The sequence below is a fragment of the Ambystoma mexicanum genome, chromosome 13 (assembly GCF_040938575.1).
Source record: "Ambystoma mexicanum isolate Mex_15411 chromosome 13, UKY_AmexF1_1, whole genome shotgun sequence".
NCBI classification, from domain to species: Eukaryota; Metazoa; Chordata; class Amphibia; order Caudata; family Ambystomatidae; genus Ambystoma; species Ambystoma mexicanum.
The window spans coordinates 631204320-631222135 of NC_090938.1; the positions used below are offsets into that span (position 1 = coordinate 631204320).

The window sequence follows — 17816 nt, forward strand, 5'->3', positions numbered from 1 at the left end:
TTCACCTCACCCCCACGAACTAGTGACAGGACGGTGAATGAGAACGCCTCTTACAACTCCATCGAGGAGTAGAAGTGATGCCCAGAGCTTGGCTTCATTTAAGTGATATAAAACCATATAAAGGCGAGACTGCACTTCCCTCTGTTGCCGATCCAGAAGCAAGACAAGAAGAAGAATTTCAGTGTGTGCAGCCCCGATCGATGATGAAGAAGAAGGACGATCAGGAAACCAGCTTCTAATGCAGATTTTGCATTTGGATTAAGGCACAATCGTACACTCCTGATAGATATTATAGCAGGAGTGCAAACCCTTCCTGAGAGTTTTAGGAATCTTGAAAAATGAACGTTAGAATTATATTGACGAATCAAAGTTACACCTAAACGTCAGTTTCTGATTCGCAACTGGAAATGTGTGCAGTACCCTAATTAATTTCTTGGTGCGTACTTGTTCTAAACTGTAGTGCCATGGCATTGGCCAATAGCGATGTGCATCGGCTTGTGCTTGCTGTTTTTGTGTTTATCCTTCAAGCTTATCCTGCTTTTGTCAGAAGAGATGTTGATATTCACACTTTTTTACAGGATCCTAAAAATGGCCCTGTGATTAGAAGACTGTTAATTGCGATCATTGAGCAAATACTGCAACTACAGGAGTAAAATAATTTGGTAAAGTGTATTAAAAGATGAGACATGCAGAAGTTGGTATGATTCTGGGAAAAAAAACACAAGTACCAGGATGTCACAAAAGATGGACATCCATGTTTTGTTGCATGATATATGCCTGCACAATTGCACTTTTTGTCTTTCTATCCTTTTTCATTTCCAGTTTCTATTATACAAGTACTCCCACTGTGCTAGAGGCTACTATGATTTCCCCCACTACAGGAGCTGCTTTTGATTTGCTTACTTCTATGAAGGTGGGGGCTCCTATATAGTTCTCCCCACAAAGATAACTCTTTTTGAATAGGTTTTTGATTAGTATGCAAGCTCTGAATTTGTAGTGGTGAGACATAAGAGAAATACAGAGGAAGATAATGAGGGGATAAATAGCTGTTTAGACAATGCAGCACACATGGGCCATAACATGTGGTATCAGCACATGAAAAGTGTGGGAGAGAGAACGTCTTAGGAGAGTTGTTACATCAGTCCCCTCATACCCTATGCCATGAATACAGTGCAAAGTTTTATTTGAAGAACACGATGCTAGATGCCTTGTTCACCTTGCAGCATGGATGAGCAGACGTCAGTTCCAGGGAAGTTGGGCTATTCTGAAATGGAGATGAAATGGTCATTTCCATTCCAGGATGATTATATAATGACTACACAAATGGAAAAGGAGCTTGAATGGATGAGCAAGATGCTTATATATCCTGTGACAGGACAAGACGAGATAGTTATTGCACACACGAAGAGACTGAACTGCATTGATAACACAGAAGTAGCTGTATGGCCTGGATGTTGGGAACAAACTCAAGTTTTAGTTTATGGATGAGTAAAGTCCAAGAAGGGATGGGAAGAAGGCCTGATGTCATGTACAGCGCATTTTTGTTAAAATCAGAATATGTACAAGAAGTACAGAGAGTGAACAATGGATTCTTAAAATCGTGGGCCAAACATGCAAACTGCTGACATGGGTTGAAGATGAATCAGGTCCTATGGTTGTGATCCCATTGGCGAATGCAACATTGTGCTTCCGAAGAGAAGGAAGAGTTTGTGTGGGAGACAATAAAGATTGTAAAACTACAGTTGATGTGACCAAAATGGGAGCCGGCACCGCTGTCCTGATGGATCGATATTGGGCACGTGGGCCCAGAGCCTACATGAAGCTGCCCAAGGATTGGGGAGGGTTGTGTTCCTTGGTGATCATCCATGTTCCAGCATTAGTGATTCCTCAGAGTGACCTGAACATTGGAGAATTCACGAAGGTATATGCCCATTTGAGAAGAATATTGCTTGAATATCTCCATCAAACAAAGAGAGAAAATTAGTTCTCAGCTAAATAAATAGATGCATATGAGGCCATCCCATATGAGCATAGGCTGTTCAGCAAGACTGCTACAATCGTCACAACTATCTTCATGTCTGGCATCCAGATGATGGCCAATGCTAAATGGCAGCAGATTACCAGAGGGGCGCTCCTGCAGACAATTAATACTACCATAAAAGGATTCAATGCTATCAAGGAAGAGCTGAGTGCCATACGACTGATGACCTTACAGAACAGATATGTCCTTGATATGAACACTGCAGTGGAAGGAGGAGTTTGCGTCAACATCGGGCTATCATGTTGCACGTTCATACCTTCTCACGATGACGAAAATGGGACCTTGACAGAGGCCATAACGTTGCTGACAAACCTGCACAATAAGATGGAAGATGAGACAAAGGACATTGCAGATGACGGCTGGTTCTCGTCTATATTCTCATGGATTCCACAGTGGATGTCGAACAATTTTAAGTTTCTTGGAGCAGTATTAGCGATGGTGATGTTAGGACTCTGTGTGATAAGCATAATAATTACACAGTGCAAGAAGACCACAAAGAAGGCAGTAGGGATGAAGATCATAATCAATGTCGAATCAGTGTTTGGACCCAAGAAATTGATAGACAAAGACAACCGAAAATATGTAGATGCCAACACCTGAAGGAACAAAGTTCCTACATCCGAGGAACCACAAGAAGTACGTGGGACGATGGGTCTTATGCAATCCGAATAGACAGTGTAGCTAAATGACCTGGAGTGTGGACGGACATGTCAAATCAGCCGTTTCCCTGAAAGGGGTAGTAAAGATCTGCACTTTAAAGAAGCACTTCTTCAAGAGAAGATACCAAAATGTGAGAGGGGAGTGTAGAGGAGCAGCCAAATGCCTCTGCAGGAGGTCCCACCCCCCCCACTACCTGTATGTTGGAAACCTGAAATTGTTTCATGTATGACACCCGCAACTGTGACCATTCCATGGCGAATCTTCGAGAAAATATACCAACTGAGAAAACCATATCTGATGCATCCTCGAAAGAGATGACAATCTGAGGGAGGAACTCTCTGAAGGAATATGAAAATGAGAGAAAGAAGAGCTGGTGACGTCATGAGAAATGAGCGTGGCGCCTTGAGAAGACTGGTTGAAGAGAATACATGGATCTTAGAGAAACTGATGACGACATAAAGAATCAAGTAAATGGTTGTATGTAAAGGAAGATCACATGCGTGAAGAGCACTGCAGAAAATACAAGTTGTTTACTAACTGTACAGATGCAGCAATGCAGGAAGACTAAGTAATCTTAGAAGCTGGCTATATGTAGTGAATAGATTGCAGGCAAAGCCGCCATTTTATAGAATCTGGATATCGATGTCACAATTTTAGTAAGCTCAGACCCATGGAGAAAGAAGGATTAACAGCTGTGTAGCAGCAAAGAACTAGCTGAATTTGCTGACTCAAATGATGAAGCTGTTTGGCCTGATATCAAAGTTGAAGCAAGCCTAGGCTGGTTATCTATTCTCAAGGCAGCAAACATGAGAAGCTGAATCGCTCCTTGTCAAGGTGCAAAGAAAGAACATCATGCATGCCAAGTTTTATTCAATGGAGACATTTAATTATTGCAAAATGGACCAGATCGTTGACTCCTGTCATGTGAGGCAAGGATGGAAATATAATTGGGCATTGCTTCCCAGAAATTATGATAGCGTGTGCTCACACTCTCTTATATTCCCAGAGGCACAGATACTTTGCAAGCCCAAGTTCAAAGACAATCTTCATGGCAGAAGGCATGGGTAATGAGAGACGTGGGGCTGATTGGGTGGGGAGGCAAAGTCATGTCCACTTCCTAGCACTTGGGTATGAGCTTGCACACTGCTAAGTGAGATGAATGTTCCAGGCTGGCATGCGAGTGCCAACCAATTGTAGAAGGCCATATAACTAAGGGCCGTATAGGTTGATAGCCAATGGAATACTGCGTATGTAATACGTGTTGAAGATGACTTGCACTAGAGGTAGGCTTAACTTGTTCACCTGACAGTAAATGTCCTATCAGAACTCAAACCTGTATAGAAAGTATACTTAGATGTTCCCCTTGAACCAATTATAATCCCTCATAGGTTTTCCTTATTTGCCCCGTAGAATGATGTCATGTATGACAAATGTTTGCTATTAAAGTATGATTTTTTATGAAATCCTTTGCGAAATGCTTGTGCGACATCCGTTGATGTAACTCCCTGTTTTAGACAATTGATGTTAAAACAGAAATACTTTACCATCTTTCTGAGTTGGTTCTGTTATTTGGTGTAAGAGTTACTCTGCTTCCCATCCACTGCATGACACGCTACCCAAAGGGCCTTATGTTCACTTTGAGTACCCCTGATTTCTGTCTTGATGGTCCAAGAGATGGCATGCAACCGTGAGCTAGCTGACCTCAGAGACTGCGCTATGGGGACAGCACTGGACTGGCTAAAGAAAGAGAAGGCCCATGCCATCACTGGTCCACTTTGGATTCCCGAGATGTGGCTTGGACAGCGAATGTTACTGGTGTCAGACAAGACAAGAACCATCTGGACACTGTGGAGGCATCCCACAGCTGATAGGGTGATGTGTATCAGTCACAACGCCTGAATTACATTACAGTCAATGACAAATAGGTTCCTCTGTGTGGGGGGCAGAGAGGGATTTATAAATGTCATCTGTTGAAGAAGCCTCCATGCTTCAGGGGCAAGCTTGAGCACATCTCATGTCTATCACACAAGCACGTTCTGAGTAATTCTAGTACCACTAAACAATGCACACAATCTCTCTCTCTCTCTCTTTTTCTCTCTCTCTCTCTCATATACCCTCCCCAGATTTCTGTCCTCTTTCCTTTGACGTGTATTCCCTTACACAGCCCACCGCCTGGTTTCCCTGGGTGGGGGCATAATAGGCCATGATCAGTGCAAGCCTCGGAGCTGTAAAACCATTACGGTGCTAATGGTTGGAGTATAAATGCTGATTAACATATGTTAAGTGCAGCATTAAATGCACCAATACACTTCATATCATGACTGAAGGACAGCAATAAGGTAAACACAATTATAAGGTGACACTCATTAAAGTACTCCATGCACAACTAATACAACCTTCACACAAAAAAGTAGATCCACTCAAACACTGCTCTGCCAAGCCTCAGACATCTAACACTCTTTCCATTTAATTGTCAGCAGAGGCAACCAATTCAAACTAAGACACAGACAATAGGTTCACCTTTCCGCAAATCAAAATGTAAGAAACATGCAGAGGTAGTGAATAATGACACTGTACAAAGGTGGGCAAGTACTTACACTTATTTGATATCTACCATTTTCGACACCAATAGAAGTTGCACCACTAGGTTTTGGCAAAGGGACATGACCATATAAAGAAATGATGTTAATAAAGCTTAATAAAATTCCTGGCTCAGGTTGAACATTCTTGATTGTGTGCTGGAGGGAGTGCTGTGTGTGCTGCTTTTGAGTTTGTGAGAGGCGGGTGCTAGCATGGCAGAGACTGAGAGCGTCGGTCGAGATGGACCTTGGCCTGCAGGTACAGGGCCGATCCTACCTTGATGACACCTGCAGTGGGCGAGCAGCCTGGTTGGAGCCATGTGGGAACTTAGGCCTGATAAGAGCCACGCCAGAACTTGGCAGATGACAAAGGTTACCCCTTACAGGGCTTTTGAACTCCGCAGCCCAGGAGTAGAGCAGTACTGAGCTCTGCCCGGGCTAGGGCGAAGTTAGGTTGGCTTAGCTCAGTTATGAGAGACGCCTGAGACCTCCCATTAATCAATTCTCGCAAGTGACGCCTGCTGTGCCAAAGGGGTCTACTGGGTTGAAGATGCAAGGGGTCCGCCTGCTTCTGGTGGTCTGTGGCCTACTGCCCCTTGTAGGAGCTCAGTGGGGTTTTTTCTTTAGAGAAAAACCTGCAGTGCCAACAACGAGGCCACCGGCCATTGCGACAGCTAATCCCGCTTCTGGGCTCTCCACTCTGGAACACAGAGGTATGTTTTCTTTGGGGGTGTTTAATAGCAACGGGATAACACACGTTCCCAAAATGTTGATGATCTGTCTTCGTTTCCTTATGTTCCTTTATTCACCTCCCAACCATTTTCGTTTATTGGGTGGACACTGTCTGCATCCGTCTCCCATGCCCATATCTACCAGTCACTACTCTGTTCTGATGCCAGGCATGTTGGCTTCTAGCCTCCACCCCCATCGCCACACTCTTCCCTCCTTGCTGGCTCGGCTCGAGAAACAACATTTTGAGCTGGTTTTGCTGAGAAAAGGACACAAAACTACAGGTATGCATTCGAGTTATTCGATCCCTGTTTTTTCAGTCTTTATTTTTCCTGTATTATTTAGTTTCTGTTATGTTGATTTCTTGCCAATAATGCTTCGAGCCACGACCCACGAAGGGCACCCAGATGCTAATTTATGGATTTTAAAGGTATTTTTTTTGCTCTGTGTCTTTTCCAGACTGGGGAGATCTGCTTGCCCTCCAGAGCTTTCCCCTGCTGGAATTGGCTCTCGAAAGAAAATCTAGACCAGGATTATAAATCTGTGTTCCCATCCTAACTTAATTGTGTGATCCTGGGCAAATAGTTGTATATGCTTGTTAGTTAGAGGGTTAGTTAGAGGATTGGGCCACACTAGTTAAGTTCAACATAAAACATCAACAACAAATGGATGAAATTAAATGAAACGATATTTTATTGATATCGCGCTCGTACACAAGTGTTTCAGAGCGTGACCAGGCAAAGGGAGGGGAACCAGGGGACAAAAACAACGATCTTACTAGGCCCAGTGCATTGAGAACACGCAAGTGCATGGGAAGGGAAAATGGTGAAAGTGCATGGAAGGGGGAGAAGTGGAAAGTGCGAAACAGAGAAGAGACAGAATACATAAAAATAAGTGAAATAAATAAATAAGGGTGATAAATAGTGGTAGTGCAGCCAGCAAGTGGCAAGTGTTAGGTTAAGCAGATAGGGTATATCTGATAAGTGCACAAGAAAAGTGGGTGGGGGACTGTATGGGTACAGATACAGACCCCAGTGCAAGGGGTGGCTCGAAGGCAGTGCAGGAGGGTGGCAGGGTGAGCAGGTACCTGGGCCAGAAGGACAGAGGATGGCCAGGTGCATAGTGCCTGAGAGAAAAAAACAGATCAGCAGGGGCGAAGAGGGACAAAGTCAGAAGGGAAGAGGAAGGTCTTGAGGTGCTTCCGGAACCGGAGATGGTTCTCCTCAAGTTTCAAGGTGGCAGGGAGGCTGTACCAAAGGGAGGCCCCAGCTGAAGACCGAGATCTACCGCCAGCTCGTTTCTTTGAAAAGCGACTGACCCTGCGGGAGTTAGAAGTAGAGGAGCGGAGGGCTCAAGAGGGGAGGTATTTACGGAGGGATAGTTGAAGGTGTTTTAGACCCAGGCCCCAGAAAGCCTTGTGGACAATGCACAGAGTTTTAAATGTAATCCTTGCATCCACTGGGAGCCAATGAAGGGATTTCAGAGCTGGAGAGATATGATCCCAGGGCTTGAGGCCAAGGACAAGTCTCGTACTCCTGTTCTGGATTAGTTGTAAGGGGCGGAGAGTGGAGGCAGGTAGATTTGGAAAGAGGCTGTTGCTGTAGTCCAGCCTAGAGAGAACCAGTGCTTGGGAGACAGTGAGCTTCTGAGGGACGGAGAGGAAAGGCAGAGTACCTCTGAGGAGGTGCAGTAAGAAGTTTGACTTGTTAGAGACATCCAAGATATGTGCAGAGAAGGAAACTGTGCAGTCAAAGATGACCCCAGAGTTCTTAGCCTCGCAGGTAGGGGTAGGAAGAGGGCCAAGGGAGGCTGGCAGAGAGTGAGGGGAAATGATGGTGAAGGTGTACCAATGAGGAGGATCTCAGTGTTGTTGACATTTAGACAAAGATCATTGGTGGCACACCAATTTTGAATGGCGATTAGGCAATCAGAGATGAGGGAAGGAGAGGAGGTGGCCGAGGGAAGCCTGAAAATGAGTATAGTGTCATCAGCATATCACTGGCAATTTGAGCAGAAAATAGAAATGCAGTAGGCGAGAGTTGGCAGGTATTGGTTGAAAAGACAGGGCAAGAGGTTAGACCCCTGGGGAACATCACAGGTAGAGAGGGAGGTAGATGATAGGAAGTACCCAAGTTGTCCAGCTTTTTCAGCAGTTTACCAAAAAAGGGAGCAGGGACGTAATTTCACCAAAATGCCAGGGGTAGCGGAAGTGACATCACGCGACCCTTGACCCCCTGATGACATCACAGGAAGTGATGTCATTTGACCCCACCCCTTAGTCATATCGCGGGAAGCAATGGAACACAACCTTTCACCCGTTGCCAAAACAGGAAGTGGCATCACATAGCATTGTACACTACGAAAAATATTGTTATGATATCACTATAATGTGATGTACATTTCATACAGGAATGTATTGACATATGTATTGTTAAGATCAGTATGTATAGGCCCATATTACCAAATTACTGTGTATGCAAGCAGACGTCCATGACCAAATGATAATGATGTGTTATTATATAGCTGAGTTGAAGCATTTAAGAACAGACTAAATCAGTGGCTTCCTTTTTTTAAGGGGCCTGAACACGAAAGCCAGCCACTTCAGAAGTAAAGTGCCACATGGTGCTGGCCACAGCCCAGGAGCTTGCATTACAAAAAAAAAAAAGAAATTAAAAAAAAATATATATTTTTGTTTTGCTTTTTTTTTTTAGAGGTCGCAAGGGAGACCACAGAGGTTGCAAAGGAGACCTCAGAGGTTGCAGTTGCGACCTCTGGCGACCCCTAAATGACATCCCTGAAAGGGAGTAATGGAAATTGGGCGATAGTTAGCCGGACAAGAAGGATCAGCTGTGGGTTTTTTTAAGGAGAGGATGCACAAGGGAGTGCTTCGGAGGGGAGGGGAAAGATCCAGAGGCAAATGAGAGGTTGCAACGAGGGTATCAATGTGGTCGTTAATGGTTTTAGAGGACGGGGATGGACATGTTTTGATGGCTTCTCCTCATGTTTAAAATTGAAGAGCCTGGGTTGGAGGTCTCAGTCTGGGATTCCGGTGGGGAATTTGAATGTTACTCAAAGTCCTGGGGGTTTGTGAGTGCACCCCACACTTCTTGTGACCCCTGTTCCCCCCTTCCCCTCTGCTCCTTGTCCCCTCATGCATCCTGGGACGCGTGCATTCGGATTCCACTCGCAAACCTTGCCCGTGTGCGCTCCCTTGTGCCCTAGGCTGCGTGCGTTCCCTTGCATCCTGGCTGTGCGATTTCCACTCACAATCCTTGATCATGTGTGCTCCCTCACGCCCTAGGCCGCGTGCATTCCCTCGCTTACTGGGCTGCACGTATCCCACTTGTAACCTTTGATCGCGTTCGCTCCCTCACGCCCTAGGCCGTGTGCGTTCCCTCGCATCCTGGGCAGTGCGTATTCCACTCGCAATCCTCGATTGCGTGCACTCCCTCATGCCCTAGGCTGCGTGCCTTCCCTCGCATTTTAGGCTACTTGGCACCCTCGCGGTGTAGGCCGCTTGCGTTCCCTCGCAATCCTAGATTGCGTGTGCTCACTCACATCTTGACTGCGTGTGCCCCCTTGCAACTCTAGGCAGGTTTCTCTCCAGGTGGCCACAAGTCCCCCCTCATTCCCAGCGGGCCCTTTCCTTCCCCTTGCTTGCCCCCTTCCTAGTCACTTCCCCTGACCTATTGTGTATTGTTCGGAGGTTTTTGTTCTACTCGGTTGTTGGATTTTGCGTTGCCTGCTTCCCTGCTATGCTAATTGTTTTTTTCCTCTAGGTTCCCTGGTTGATTGCTCAGTTTGCTGGCATTTTTTGTTATCCATGGTTACTATTGCTTGCATCCCTGCTGTATTTATTCTTTTCCTCTAGGTTCCCTGCTCAATTGTTCTGTTACTTGGCATTCTTGTTATCCATGGTTGTTTTTCTCAGATTGTAGTGCCTGCATTCCTGCGGTGTTCTTCCCTTATTCTAGGTTCCCTGAGCGATCGTTCAGCTCTGTCATTCTGTTTCTCCTGGTAGCTTGCGTACACTGTACTGCCTGCATTCCTGCTGTGTCTATTCTTACTTCTAGGTTCCATTGGCAACTAACTTGTCTATATACTGCATCTGATTTTCTGTCATTGTTCTGTCCTCTGTGTGCGCCCCTCCTTCTGTGTTCCCTCCTCCCTTGTGTTCCCCCCCTGCCACTCCTCACTTCTCCCCCCCCACTCTTCCTTCTGCACCCTCTGTGGTGCTCTCTGTCTCTCCTATCATCTCTAACTGCTATTCTATCGACTATCCTATCCTTCTCACCAAGTTAGCCAGGAAGAAGTTCAAAAGGGATATCCTGGTCTCCAACCAGACCTCCCTATCGCTGATACCTACACCAGTGCTACCTCCAGACGGACCCTTACTGACATGCCCTTTGTCGTTCCCTCTCCAGGTCTATGGACCCCCCATATGGTCTCTGTTCTCTCTCCTTTTTCCACTTTAACCATTAATGGTGGCACCCATTTGGAGGCCCTGCTGGCCTCCTTCCACTCCTCCAAGACCATCATTAATGTTTACCTAAATGGCACTGTCCTGGTCCAAGATCCTCAGGCCAACCTGCTCCATTTTGATAGACACTTCCCACGCCTTATCAACTTCCTTTCTTCTCCTGCTGTCCCCTCTATGGCTCCTCTGCCTCCTCCAACCTCGGCCACCTCCACGGCTGTCTCCGCTGCTTCTCTGGCCACCCTGTTGCCTCTTTCCTCTGCCACTGCTCTGGCACCCTCCTCCTCTTCCTTGGCTACCTTGCCCTCTCCCCCTTCCTCCTGTGCCCATCCCCGTGCACCTACAACACTTCTGCACGGCATTCCTCTGACCTGTAACCACTGAAGTCTTTCGAAGATGGCAACCTGCTCCACATTGCTACTCTCAACTCTCGCTCAGCTGTCAAACACTCCTCTGATATCTGCGTCTCCTCGAAAAACTCGACCTAGAAGTACTTGGTCTGACTGAGATGTGGTGCACGGCCTTCTCTGTCACGAGTTTTGAAACTCCCCTTCCTGATGGCTACAAGATCCTCTCTGCGTCCAGAACCAACTGTCCCGGTGGGGGTGTAGCCTTGATTTTCCCAGAGTGCATCTTTGCTTCTATCATTCCCATGCAGGACTTCTCCTCCTTTGAATGCCTGCTCTGTAGGCTCTCTATCTCTCTTGGCCTTTCTCTCACTCTGGCCACTATCTACCTACTGCCTGGCCAGGTAGCCTCCTTCCTCTCTGAGTGGGCGAACCACTCCTCCTCCTCCCTTCTCACCTCTACCTCTCAACTTCTCCTCCTCAGAGACCTTAACATCCACTTGGATGCTTCATGTCTTTCTGCAGGACTCTTTCGCAACCTCTGTGACTCTCTATTTTTCCCTCTGGCCCAACTCACCCTGCACCCTGGATGTTCTGATCTCCTCAAACCTCCCCCTCTCTATCCCTCTCATCACTCCTCTCTCCTGAAGTGATCACTTTCTTCTTTCCTCCCATCTCTCTATCTCTCTACCACTCAGGTCAAGCCGACCCCAGCACTGCCACCTACCTTACTGGTCATCCGACCCATGAAGCGTGTGTCAGTTGAGGCTGTTACCGCTACTTTCTCCCCTCCTTCTGCACCTCGGGCTGAGTCGCATCCTGACACAGCCACTTCTAATCTTCATCTTTCTATCTCTGACACTCTTGATGTACTTGCCCCTGTCATGAGGATCCGCCTGAAGCCCAAATCCAAGTACAAAAAAGAAGAGAGCACACATCCAAGCCCGGGTCTTGGCGGCATCTAATATCTCAGCCGATCCCTTTAAAATCTGCAAGAAGCTGGCCAACCCTGCTGCAATCTCTACCCCTCCTGTTCCCTTGCATGCCCTCTGTACGGCCTTGGCTTCTCATTTCATTACTGAAACTCAGGACATCCTTTCCACCCTCTCTTCCTCTTCCTTTTTCTCTCCCTCTTTCTCCTCCACTCCTGTCCTACCTGTGGCCTCCTGTCCTACAACCTTTTCTTCCTTTCCCTTGTTCACCCCTGATGACGTTTCTAGACAAGTACGATCTATGAAAGTCTCGTCCAGACAGGTTCTTCCCTGTTCTTCCAGAATGATCAAGGACCACATCGACACCCTTGCTCCAGCCCTGGCAGATTTCTGCAATCACTCTTTTGCCACTGGAACTTTCCTCTCCCCCTCAAGCACTCCCTTGTGTACCCCCTCCTTAAAAAGCCCTCTGCCGATCCTTTCTTTCTGGCTAACTATCGCCCATCTCTATTACCCCTTTCCTGGGCAAACACTTGGAAAAGATGGCCATCTCCCAGCTTAATCTTCACACTGAATATGTTGGTTGTCTCCATGACCACCAGTCTGGCTTCAGAGCAGCCAGAAGCCCAGAAACTGCTCTCCTGTACATCTGTGAATACCTGCTCTCCAATCTCCATCCTCACCTTCCTTCTATCCTCATTCTCCTTAATATTTCTTCTGCTTTTGATATGGTCAACCATGCCATCCTTCTCAACCACCTGGGTATCACTGATCAGACTCTGGCCTGGCTGACCTCCTTTCTCACTGATCGACCCTCGCAGTCCCAGCTTGGGTCCTTCCTCTCTTCGATCCCTCTCTCTACCTGTGGTGTACCCCAGGAGTCTAACCTCTATTGCGGGGTGTTCAACCAATACCTGGCACCTCTTGCCCACCACATCGCTGCTCTCTGCTCCAACTTTCAGTGTTATGCGACGACACCCAGCTCTCTTTTAGGCTCCCCTCAGCCACCTCTACTCCTTCTCTCATTCCTGACTGTCTTTCCGCAATCCAGGAGTTATGTACCGCCAATGATCTGACTGAGATCCTCCTTATCGAACACCAGCTCCTTCCTTCCCTCTCTCTCTGGCCGCCCACTCTGGGCCCTCTTCCTTCTCCCACCTGTGAGGCTAAGAACCTTGGGGAAATCTTTGACTCCACCCTCTTCTTCTCTCCTCACATCTCTGACATCTCTAAGAAGTGAAACTACCAGATGCACCTCCTCAGAGGTATTCTTCCTTTCTTCACTTTCTCCCAGAAGCTCACTGTCTGCAGAGCTCTGGTCCTCTCTATGTTGGACTACTGCAACAGCCTCTTTCTAAATCTTCCTGCCTCTACTCTCCATCCTCTACAACTTATCCAGAACAGGACTGCAAGTCTTGTCCTTGGCCTCAAGCCCAGGGCTCGTATCTCTCTAGCACTGAAATCTTTTCAGTGGCTCCCAGTGGCAGCAAGTATCAAGATCAAGACCCTCTGCATTGTCCACAACGCTTTCTGGGGCTTGGGAGCGCACTACCTCCAACGCTCTCTTCCTAAACACCTCCCTTCTCAAGCTCTCTGCTCATCCACCTCCAACTCTCTAAGGGTCAGTCACTTTTCCAAGCAGAGAGTTGGGGGCAGATCTCTTTCTTCGGCTGGGGCCTCCCTCTGGAACAGCCTCCCTGCCTCTCTAAAACTTGAGCAGAACCACCTCGGGTTCTAGAAGCAACTCAAGACCTTCCTCTTCACCTCCGCTTTCTCTCTTCCTTTCCCATTCTGATGACCCGTCTGGTCCACGCACTGGTCACCTGGTCACCCGCTGAACTTGGGTCCAGGTCCTCGCATGACCAGCTGCACCTACCTTGCACTGCTGCCTGGCTCCCAGATCACTTGTGGCCTGTTTCTGTAACCCTACAGTCACCTCTCTCTGCACGTAAGAGCCACCTGTTGGCTGCACTTTCCTTTCCTGCATTGAGCCACCAGCTCGCTCACTTTTTGATTATCTGCACTTCTCCACTCCCCGCCCCCTTTTTGGCACTTCTCCCCGTCCCCTAATTGCACTTGCGTGATCTGAATGACACAGGACCTAGTAAGATCGTTATTTGTCCTCCCTCTGTTCCCCCCCTTGTCCTGTCACGCTTAAAAACACTTGTGTACAGGTGCGTTATAAATGCTATATCATATCATATATCTTGGTTGATTAATTCTGGTCATCATCGCTCACCCTTGGTGCTGGGAAGGCACCCTACTTCTAGGTCTCTAGGGTCCACATGCACCCTCATGTTTAGGCCTGCACAACGTTGGGAGCTGATGCATAATAATGGTTGGCAACCAATAGATCTTCCAGCGAGGGGCTGGTTGTCTGAATTATTTTCCAAGATGCAGCCTCTGCTTGCTTTTCATCTCCCAGGCTTAGGGTTCTGGTTCTGTTCTACACTCTTCTGTCCTCACTGCCCTCTTCACTCAGGAGCCACCATCTTGTTCCTGGGTGGCAGTTCCTGTCCTCTCCTCCTGTACCCCCTCAATGCTCCACCATGTGCTTATGCCTCCACCCCACCCAAGTTCACTCTTGCCAGGTGTGGTGTTTTCCTTTATCTGATCCTCCTGTGCCTTACTCAGGATCACTCTCCTCTCTCTGGTGCCTCCCTCCTGTTCTAAAGCCCCTCCCCAACTATCTCTTGTGAATAGTCTCTACATGGAATGTTCTTACCAACCTCCTTCCTCATATTCCTCTGGCCCCCGCCTTGGTTTTGATTTTGTTTCCACCCCAGCCCCCCTTTCTGCCTGCTTCCACCTCCTTTGATGATGTTCTCTCCTTTTCTCTCTCTAGGGTCTCTTCCTCTTGCCTGTGTCTCCTGCCCTTCTTATTCCTCCTGCCTTGTGTCTCCTGCCTCTCCTGCCCTCTTCCTTGATACTCTCTCTGTCTCTAATCCCCTTGGGTATCATCTCCATCCACCTACTTACATCGCTTTCCAATCTCCTCCTTACATTTCCTGTCCTCCTCCCATATGGTCTCTCTCTTGCACCTTCGTGTGCTCTCCCGCCTCCTCCTTATACCGCTTTCTCATATCTTCTGCCCTCCTTCCTGGTGTCTTACCTGGAGCTTTCCTTCTCCCCTCGCACCTTCAGCTGGTTGTTCTCCCCACCCCTCCTTCCTCTGCTTTTCAACAGCTCATCTCCTCTCTTCCTGGACTTCTTCCTTCACCTCCTCTCAGCCCCTTCTGTCTTCTTAATCTCCTTTGGCTCTGCCCACCTCTACCATGCCATTGTCTCCTCCCCTCCTCTACTCTCTCCTTTCTCATTGCCTCCGCTTCCTTTCTCTGCCTTTTTTCTGCCCCCTCTCTCTTAACTTTCCACCACTCCATCGCCATTTTGTAATGCCCACCCTTATGCCAGAACGCCCACTCTTCTAGTAGGGATAGACATAGATCCGTCCTATCCAGGAGTGGGGTCTCCTATGTCAACTTATTGGAGTTTTGGAGTGATTACAGTGCAGTGTCGCAGTGTTGGATTCACATAAATGTACTTTCTCTGCACCACAGTGTGCAGTAAGGTGAACCGAAATGCAATCAGTCTCTGCCGCCATCTTGAAAATGACAGGCACGTTCAGGATGTCACCAAACGGACCGCCCATGCACACTCTCTTGGGGTAGCAGCATTGGTCCAGCACCTGAATCCCTCGGCACACCGCCATCACACTTATCGATTCCAGGAAGACTTGCACATCTTTTCTGCTTGTGGTTTGATACTGTTACTAGTGCATTGTGTTGAATTGAACATTGACATTTAAAGAGCACAATCTATGACCTAGAGGTATATTGTTGATGCAGAAACAGAGAACATCAGCGGTCGATAGGCACAATGGTAGGGATTATTTTCCAGTGAGTTAGGTCTGTTTTGAACCATATCATGAAGGTAAGGAGGGTCTGGAAAGATTCCAGAGTTGTGGGTCTAGTACACAGAAGGATCAGCTTCCAGATTTATCTGTTCTGTACAGTGGGGCTATTATGCTTCATTTAGGATTTGATTTCAGTAAGCAACAGAGGTGATAGACCTGCAGTTTATGATTTAGGGCCCGATTCATGGAATTATCTGCACGGAAAATCTGCACGGAAAATAGGGTATTTGCACGCGCAACTGTGCGCAATTCCACCTTTGTTGATTCATGGAATTGAATGCACAGTACATTTCCTGGACTTGCGCAGAGTTTGTGCTGGCTCAGCACGTCTGTGAGAGCCATCAAGGGCCTTGCATGAAACGCCAAGCAAAGCGTGGGTGTGGCTTGCGTAGAGGGCTGGCAAAGGGGCAGAACACCAAAAATGGGGAAGAACTTGTGAAAAAGTGGCCGTTCCGAGGGACTGCCTGTAGGCCGTCCCTTGCACACTCACAAATGCGCGGCACGGATGTATTAATGGATTCGATCGTGCAACATCTCGGCTGGGAAATGGCCACACAAGTCCTTCATACGATCCGCCACCTGAAGGCAGGAGTAAGTACACTTGCGTGTAGCATTTGCAGCATGCAGGTGGGGTTGCATGTCGGATTTTGGGGTGCATGTACTCAATCAGGATTTCGATGTAACTTAGGAGTGCATGTAAGCAGTGTAGCGGGGTACAGGAGCGTTTTACGGGGGTTCGGCCACAGATTTCCTGAGTTATTGCTGAGTTACGATTTTTTATATGCATGTTGTCGGGGTGCCGGATGCAGTTACGGGGGACCCTGCGCAGGGTCCCTGAGTCACAGGTATGCTTACGGGGGACCCCACGCACTGTTTGAAGGGTGCATGTATTAATTCCCGGGGGAGCATGCAAATTTAGCTGTTCTGGCTGTTCATGCTTTACGTGTGGCCGTGTCGAGGGCGTTCCGGGTGCGACTTGCGAATATGGTTACTTTGCGCTGTAAATTACATGAATACGCAAGGCGTGCAGTTTTCTTTCTGCACACAGGCTCGCACAGTGTCCTTCTCGGCACGTGGCTTTTGCGGGAGTTCTGCACACATTTCCATGAATCGGGCTCCTAGGATCCTTAACACTTCTGTACACCATGCACATGGATTTAAAAATGAGCCCTTTTCTTAAAAGGAGTCAGTGCAGACAGAGCAAATCTGCTGAGGCAGGATCACACTTTTTTTTCTTCAGCAGCATTTTTGCGACAGTGTCCTTTATCTTTCGTAGACGCTGAACTAAAGCCTTTGAGAGTGGCAAGTAGGTGCTATTATTGAAATCGAGTCACACAGAATCTAAGGTGCCCATAACTAGGACCTGGGGAGCAAAGAACAGAAGTGGAAGAAGAGGTTGTGTCCTATGCAGGCAAGAAAACAGGATTTCAAGACTTAACTAACCTGTGTTCCTAAAGATAGATGCACCTCAAGGGCGACCCCCAGAGTTCTGACCGACTCTTTGGTCTCTGGGCAGGTTCCAAATGAAGGAGGCCAAAAGGTGGGATTCCATTGGTTGGCTGCTGATTTGATTGCTAATACATCGCTCGTTGTTGGGATTTATTTTCAGACAGTTTTCGGATGTCCTATTCTTTATGTCAAACATACATTCTCTAATTCCAGCTAATGTTAGCTCTCTGCTCTATTAAGGTTTCATCAGAATCTGGATTTCATCGCGTGCTTATAAAATGAAAGGCCGAAGAGCCGTATCGTATCTATCAGTGAACAGATATGTTACTTAAAGAGCAGTACTGAGAGTGAAGAGCCAAATGGCACCCCATATTTCAGGGCTTTTGGTCAGAGGTGAGGGAATTAATCGATTTACGCTGTGTGTGATTTATTCGAAAGGTTTCAATCCATTTGAAGACCAGGCAGCGGTTTCCCATGTTTCCAAGCCTGGAGCACGGCATTGAATCATCCACCATGTTGATCCTGCTGACCGGTCCAGCAACATCAGTGCTCCAGCTCCTCCTCAGTCCATTTCTTCTGGAAGCTTATCCAGTATTGCTGTGGTGACAAGTTCGAACTCCGCTTGATCAAGAAAATCAGAGGTCTCCATAAAGTTCTGCATTTGATATACCACTATTCGCTTGAGTTGC

At 47.4% G+C, this 17816-nt stretch overlaps 1 protein-coding gene across 1 annotated transcript in view; it reads left to right on the top strand.

Annotated features, from left to right (window-relative positions):
• The first annotated feature begins 3129 nt into the window (after positions 1-3129).
• Positions 3130-17816, top strand: part of LOC138520479 (collagen alpha-1(XV) chain-like) — a 160235-nt gene continuing 145548 nt past the window's right edge. Inside the window, exon 1 of the mRNA XM_069632849.1 lies at positions 3130-3178. Coding sequence (XP_069488950.1) covers positions 3130-3178 — 49 coding nt within the window. The remainder of the gene's footprint in view (positions 3179-17816) is intronic.